Source organism: Stegastes partitus, unplaced genomic scaffold (genome assembly GCF_000690725.1).
Source record: "Stegastes partitus isolate 25-593 unplaced genomic scaffold, Stegastes_partitus-1.0.2 Scaffold1458, whole genome shotgun sequence".
NCBI lineage: Eukaryota > Metazoa > Chordata > Actinopteri > Pomacentridae > Stegastes > Stegastes partitus.
Genome location: NW_007579189.1, coordinates 76,630 through 84,247, shown reverse-complemented (window position 1 = coordinate 84,247; position 7,618 = coordinate 76,630). Strand labels below are relative to the sequence as shown.

The following is a 7,618-nucleotide window of genomic DNA, read 5'->3' as shown; positions in this document are numbered from 1 at the left end:
GACGGTTTGCCAGAATTTCTTCGAGGCCGACCAATAGTCCTCCTCCATGGCCTCACCAAACTCCTCCCAGACCCGAGTTTTTGCCTCTGCGACCGCTCGAGCTGCTGCACGCTTGGCCTGCCGGTACCTGTCAGCTGCCTCAGGAGTCCCACAAGCCAAAAATGACAGGTAAGACTCCTTTTTCAGCTTGACGGCATCCCTTACTTCTGGCTGCCACCACCGGGTTCGGGGATTGCCGCCGCGACAGGCACCAGAGACCTTACGACCACAACTATGAGCGGCCGCAGTGACGATGGAGGAGGAGAACATGGACCACTCAGCCTCCATGTCTCCAGCCTCCCTTGGGATCTGGTAGAAGCTCTCCCGGAGGTGGGAGTTGAAGACCCTGCTGACAGAGGGTTCCGCCAGACGTTCCCAACAGACCCTCACGATACACTTAGGCCTGCCAGGTCTGGCCAGCTTCTTCCCCTGCCAGCGGATCCAACTCACCACCAGGTGGTGATCGGTGGGCAGCTCGGCCCCTCTCTTTATCCGAGTGTCTAGGGTGTCCTGGTGCCACATGCACATGTGGACACCCTTGTGCTCGAACATGGTGTCCGTGAACAAGGGTGTCCACATGCACATGTGGACACCCTTGTGCTCAAACATGGTGTCCGTGATGGACAAACTGTGACTAGCACAGAAGTCCAACAACAGAACACCACTCGGGTTCAGATCGGGGAGGCCGTTCCTCCCGATCACCCCTCTCCAAGTCTCACTGTCGTTGCCCACATGGACGTTGAAGTCCCCCAGTAGAACAAAGGAAGCCCCAGTCGGGGCACTAGCTAATACCCCTCCCAGGGACTCCAAGAAGGCCTGGCACTCTGCACTGCTGTTGGGCCTGTAGACCGAGACAACAGTGAGAGACCTGTCCCCAACCCGAAGGCGTAGGGACGCGACCCTCTCGTTCACTGGGGTGAACTCCAACACGTGGCTGCTAAGCTGGGGGGCAATGAGCAGGCCTACTCCAGCCCGCCGTCTCTCCCCACGAGCAACACCAGAGAAATGGAGCATCCAGCCTTTCTCCAGGAGTTGGGTTCCAGAGGCCAGGCTGTGCGTGGAGGTGAGGCCAACTATATCTAGCCGATATCGCTCAACCTCCCGCACAAGCTCAGGCTCCTTCCCTCCCAGCGAGGTGACGTTCCACGTCCCAACAACCAGAGGCTGTGTATGCGGACCAGGCCGTCGAGGCAACCCAGTCCTCTCTGCACCTGACCCCTATGACTCCCTCTGCAGGTGGTGAGTCCACAGGAGGGCGGGCCCACGTTGTCCTTTCGGGCTGAGTCCGACCGGGCCCCGGGCTGCAAACATGCTTACTAAATATCCTGACAAACTCCAAGGTGATGAGCCACTAGTGGTCAAAAGCTGAAATGTGTGTTTTTGTTTTTTTCACATGTCCCAAGAATGTGTATTTCAAGTTTTAGCCCTAATCATGCACAGATCATTGATTCTATCATGTTTATAATAAGTGTGGTTTTTGGCCGCCTCCAAATCTGCTGTTTCAGTGTCTGTAGCTCATATTTCCAACTGAGTTGCTGCTGCCTCCTTCCAGAAAGAGACCTGCAGGCTTACCTCTCTCTGCATCTGTTCTGTTTCATGGCCTAATCTCACAAACTTTGAGGCGCGCTACCGTTAAGTGTGTGAGGTCCTGTCTCTGTGTCACTGTCAAAGATTGTTATTATGCACACTTTCCTTTTTCTTTGGCCAGTAGTCCATCCATCCATCCATTTTCTATACACCGCTTAATCCTCATTAGGGTCGCGGGGGGGCTGGAGCCTATCCCAGCCGACTTAGGGCGAAGGCAGGNCCCCATATCTGTGAAACTTGGTGAGGACACAGACAAAACTGTTTCCAGCAGATCCAAATGACTGAATAGCTCCAGCAGAGGCCAAATTTTCAACTACTGGCCCATGAGAATGGAAAAAACTGAAAAAACGACTTTGTCTGTGTGATCACTAAATTTCACGCCAGTGGGAATTATATTTCAGGAGAAATTAAACCCTTAGAATGCCTATCCAGGTCTGCAAACATGTGAAATTCTGAAAATCCTGCCAAAAATAATTTACAGAACTTAGTTGTGGGTCCCAAATAACTGTCTGAAATGACACAGATAGACTCAGCTGGTTAGAAAAGGAGTGAGGCGTCCATGGCTATATCATTTCTTCATAAACAAAAATAAACAATAGCAAAGTTTAACATCTTCGAGGAAGCAAAACAGTCTGCTGTGCAACTTTAGCTGGTATGTTGTCCTTAAACTAACCTGGCAGCCAGATTCTGGAATAGTCTTTCTCCTTCACAACAGGCCATATCACTGAGCAATCCTTCAAATGAGATACAGTTAGACCGATTCATTATTACCTTTTTCTTCACTAAAGGAGTGACAAAGCAAAATCTTCTGGCAACAGCTATACCTTTTCCCAATGTTCTTAATGATATTGTCAATATTCTCAGACCACAAAGAATAGTATTTGAGTCTAATTTAAAGTAATTTGATCTGATTGAATTGTCTGAACTTTGATCTCTGTACTCAGAGATGCAGTCAATGATTAGAGCCTCCTTTGGGAGTGACAGGTTGAAGCTGTCTCATTTAAACCTCTGATATCTATGGTATGGTTTTGTCTTTGTTATTGACATGTGTGCTGTCATCATGCCAAGATCTAAAGTGCTCTCTAAGGCCTTCAGAAAAAAAAAAAAAAAGATTGTGGATGCCTGTGAACCTGGCAAGAGGTTTAGAAAAACTCCAGATTATGTGAAATCAATCACTGACCTGTCAGGAAAATCATCTACAAGACGTGTAAAGTTTAAACGACTGCCAGTTTGTGCAGGACTGGCTGCAAACAACAAATACGGCCCACCAGGAGACTGTTTGATGCACAAAGAGAAGTCTCCTAGAACCCCAAACTACCATCATCTGCAGGTAACTCTGCAGCTGTTAATGTCAAAGTGCTGTTTTCTACAATCAGAATGAGATTTCCCAAATCTGACCGGCATGGAAGGCATGCCAGGAATGAACCTTGGCTGTCCAAAAAGAACATTAGAGCAAAACAGCAGTGTGCCAGCGAACATACAGGCAAAAGAGCAGGCCTTTTGGAAAAATGTGCTCTGAACAGACGAATCAAAGATAGAGCTGTCTGGCTGCGGTAACCTGTCTGAGGCAGACCAAAGACGGCCTCTCAGGAGAAAACCTCGGACCACCTGTGAAGCATCATGGTGGAAGCGTTAAAATTCGGTGTTGCCTCGCCGCCTCGGGGCCTGGGCAGCTGGCAATCACTGATTCAGCTGAATTCTGCACATTATCAAAGAGAGATTGAAGATAATGTGTGGCCATCTGTCTGAAAGTGGAAGCTGAACTGGAAGACCTGTCATAAGGAGAATGATCCTAAGCACAGAAGCGAAACCACCAAGGAGTGACTCAAAAATAAGAACTGGAGAGTTGTGGAGTGGCCTTGTCAAGGAAAAAAAAAAAAACAAAGCCCAGATTTGAATCCCATTAATATGCTGTATGGGGCTTTGAAACAGGCAGTACATGAGAGAAAAAAAGCTTCCACACATCTTGCAACTGAAAGAATTTTGCATTGAAGACTGGTCAAAAGCAGATTCAGAAATGGTGGACAATTATTCAAAATGTCAACACGAAGTTATTTCAGCTTAAGGAGGCAATACTAGCTTCTGATGCCAAGGGTGTACTTACTTTGTCTATAGAAGAATATTACATCTGTTGATAATTTTTATTGAAAAAAGCAATGTTTTTTGTGGTGTTCTTCAAGTTTATTATCTTGTAGGCACTATTTCAAAAAGGATAAAATATTTGTGTGTCCAAATGTGTCGACATTTTCCACACATATTTTCACATGACTGAATATAGGCGTGAAAAAAATAGATATACAGTGGCATGCAAAAGTTTGGGCATGCCTGGTCAAAATTTCTGTTAATGTGAACAATTGAGTAAGTAGAAGATAAATTTATCTCCAAAAGGCATAAACATGAAACACTCTTTTCAATATTTTAGGCAAAATCAGTGTATTATTTTTGTTTTGTACAATTTTTGAGTGAAAAAATGAAAGCACCACCCTGCAAAAGAATAGGAACCCCAGGAGACTTGAGCTCTCAGATAGCTTTGACCAATGTGCCAGACCTGAATTAGCCTGGTCATGGCTTGTTCACTAACATTGTTAGGAAAAACCAGGCGATGCAAGTTTCAAAGCTTTAGGAATACCCAGACTCCTCTAAACCTTGTCCCAACAATCAGCAGCCATGGGTTCCTCTAAGCAGTTGCCTTGAACTCACGAAAAGGCTATAAAAAGATAGCAAAGCATTTTCAGGTACCAATTTCCTCAGTTAGGAATGTAATTAAGAAAGGGCAGTTAACAGGAACAGAAGAGGTCAAGACAAGCTCTGGAAGACCAAGAAAAATAGCGGAGAGAACTGCTCGTAGGATTGCTCGAAAAAGCAAGACAGAACCCCCGTTTGACAGCAAGAGACCTCCAGGAAGATTTGGCAGACACTGGAGTTGTGGTTCAACTGTTCAGCGACACCTGCACAAATATGGCCTTCATGGAAGAGTCATCAGGGGAAAATCTCTCCTGCAAAAGAACATTTAGAAAAGCCTGATTCATTTTGGAAACAAGTCCTGTGGTCTGATGAGGTTAAAATAGAACTCTTTAGCCGGAATGAGCAAAGGTATGTTTGGAGAACAAAGGGCACAAAATTTCATGAAAAGAACATCTGTCCAACTGTTAAGCATGGGAGTGGATCGATCATGCTTTGGGGTTGTATTGCAGCCGGTGGCACGGGGAACATTTCACGGGTAGAGGGGAGAATGGATTCAATTAAATTCCAACAAATTCTAGAAACAAACATATCACCATAGGTAAAAAAAAAAAAAAAAAAGCTGAAGTTGAGCAGAGGATGGCTTCTACAAATGGATAATGATCTGAAAAACACCTCAAAATCCACGATGGACAACCTCAAGAGGCGCAGGCTGAAGGTTTTGCCATGGCCCTCACAGTCTCCTCACCTGAACATCATTGAAAATCTGTGGATAGACTTCAAAAGAGCAATGCGTGCAAGACGGCCCAAGAATCTCACAGAACTGGAAGACTTTTGTAAGGAACAATAGCGGAACTCCCTCAAACAAGAACCGAAAGACTCTTGGCTGGCTACAAAAAGCATTTACAAGCTGTGATGCTTGCCAAAGGGGGTGCAACTAGGTATTAACTATGCGGGGTGGCCAAACATTTGCTGTGGCCCTTTCCCTTTTTTTTGTTGTTTTAAAAAATGTAAAAGATGAAAATAAAAAATTATTTAGTTTAAAATGTAAAGGGAATGTGTTGTCTGTAATTTTATGCCTTTTGGCGATCATTTCATCCTCCACTTGCTTAACTGTTCACATTGACAGGAATTTTGACCAGGGGTGCCCAAACTTTTGCATGCCACTGTATATATCCTGAGTGTGAACAGAATCTGTACATCGTCTTGCTATTGTTTGTCTGGCCTTCAGCAAAGGAAGCTGCACAGACAGGCACAGATAGACAGCACATATGTGTGTAGTTTCCTTTATGCTTGTCTCTTTGTGCTATGTGGCAGGGGAACCACGGGTTTGTTCAGGCCGGGCCCATTTTTCACTGTGTTTTCTCCTTTCCCTAGCTCTCCCGGCTCCGCGGCAGAGACACGAAGTTCACCTTGCTTCATGCCCTTGTGGAGCAGATCATGTTGCATGAACCGTGCTTGGCCTCTTTTACCCAAGAGTTGGCAGAATTTGAAACTGTCCCTGGAGGTATGTGCTCGTCAAGATTTGATCAAAACCAAAGGGGGGGAAAAAAATCAGTGTGGTACTTTTCAGTTGAGGCTTGTTAAGTGAAACGTGTATTTTCTGTCTTTCCCTCCTTTTATCCCTCTTTTCTTGGACAGCTTCCATCAAAGGCCTGACCGCAGAGGTAGATGGTGAGTAGATCGCATTTTACTACTGTGTCCAAATTTGCTGAGATCGCTGTAATATTGACCCTCCTTTTTGCGCCAACGAAGTTATTTGTGAGACGGTGTGATAGCAACATTTACTCAGTCTTCCTGTAATTGTAATTCCAGTATACTTTGTTGAAACACTCATTGTCTAGGGAGTATAGGGTCTCAATCCAATATATGGTCTATATGATGACGTCCAAACAGTTGCCACAAGCACAAATAAAACACTTCACATGATCACACAGGAGACAGCATCAGATTTAAAGCAACCATTTGCTTCAGTGCTCAAATATCATGGTTGACAACCTAGATATGTGTGTGTGTCTCCTCAGTCCTGAAGAACGAACTGCAAAAAGTCATTCAGTATCGAAAAACATCCAAGAAGAGAAATGCTGGAGCTCATCACCCAAACTTCTCCAAAGACCTGAAGGTGAAGTGTCAAACGCTTTGTTTCGTATTTATTTATGCAATCATTTAAAGGTACACTGCAGAGTCATCTTGTAAACAGCGGTATTGATTACATTCAGTGCTCCTCAGCCCCATTAATTGTTTGCAACCTGCGTTGTTTACATCAGCCTGTGGTCTTCTTTTCATCTCCTCTTTCATTTGCACATTGATGCCTTTTACAGCCCATTACCGCAACCCACTGCTCATGGGTGGAGTTTCGCAAAAAAAGCTTTAAGTTTCCCAGATATTGGAATCAGAAAAGGTTTTATTGCCAGGTAAGTTTTCAGATTGCCAGTCAGGAGGCAGTAAGTGATTGAGAGGATATTTACTAAGTTTGCTGTAATTTATTGCTAGGTGCATACAATTTTTAAGCGCCATAATTATGGAACTTAGTGTGATATTTACCAAAGCTAAGGATGTAAATAGCACTAATATGCAAAGGATTTTGCATGCCAGGAAAGTAATACAGCACAAATGAATGTGTTTTCTGTTTCTGAGGGCGGAATATTGGTTAAAATGAAGACACCTTTCGCAACTCTAAGTGTGTATTTACGCTGCATGATGAAGACTTTAAGTGAGGAAATCATTCATTAGCATAATGTCATCAGCTTAACCGTCTGTGATTGAATGGGCTGTGAAGAGTGTGAGAGATTTTTTTTGGTAAAACTTTCAAACTCCTTTGACTAAATCACTTTGGGTACAGGTACAAAAGGTACTACTTGGTGTTCCTGGCTGCTTCAGTCATGTTACGATGCTGTCAAACATTTAAAGTCAGACAAACAAGCAGAAAGACGCAGAGGGAAACAGAATTGTAAAGTTGTGCGAGCAAAAGCAGAGTGTTACAGTCCTGGTGTTTTCTTTCATGTTGTGGTGCTGAGCAGACAACTCTGATAAAGCAACATTATAATGAACCTTTAAATTTGCATCTCTTTCAGTCACTGTTTCTACCCCTGTACTCTCTTCCTCTGTGTGTGTGTGTGTGTGTGTTGGCTAACCAGTGCTACAAATTTACTCTTCCTTTTCTCTCAGTTTAAATTTGTGACAAAATTAAATGAGACGAAGTGGCATCCTCTTACTTTTTGCACCTTTGAAAACAAGAATGCGTTGACATACATATTGTATGAGATCCAACACACACACACACACACACACACACACACACACATTTTCT

General features: G+C 44.3%; 1 protein-coding gene across 1 annotated transcript in view; it reads left to right on the top strand.

Annotated features, from left to right (window-relative positions):
• LOC103370647 (formin-like protein 6) overlaps nucleotides 1–7,618 on the top strand; it is a 58,026-nt gene that overhangs the window by 38,289 nt on the left and 12,119 nt on the right. Inside the window, exons 13-15 of the mRNA XM_008299768.1 lie at nucleotides 5,686–5,815; nucleotides 5,950–5,982; nucleotides 6,333–6,430. Coding sequence (XP_008297990.1) covers nucleotides 5,686–5,815; nucleotides 5,950–5,982; nucleotides 6,333–6,430 — 261 coding nt within the window. The remainder of the gene's footprint in view (nucleotides 1–5,685; nucleotides 5,816–5,949; nucleotides 5,983–6,332; nucleotides 6,431–7,618) is intronic.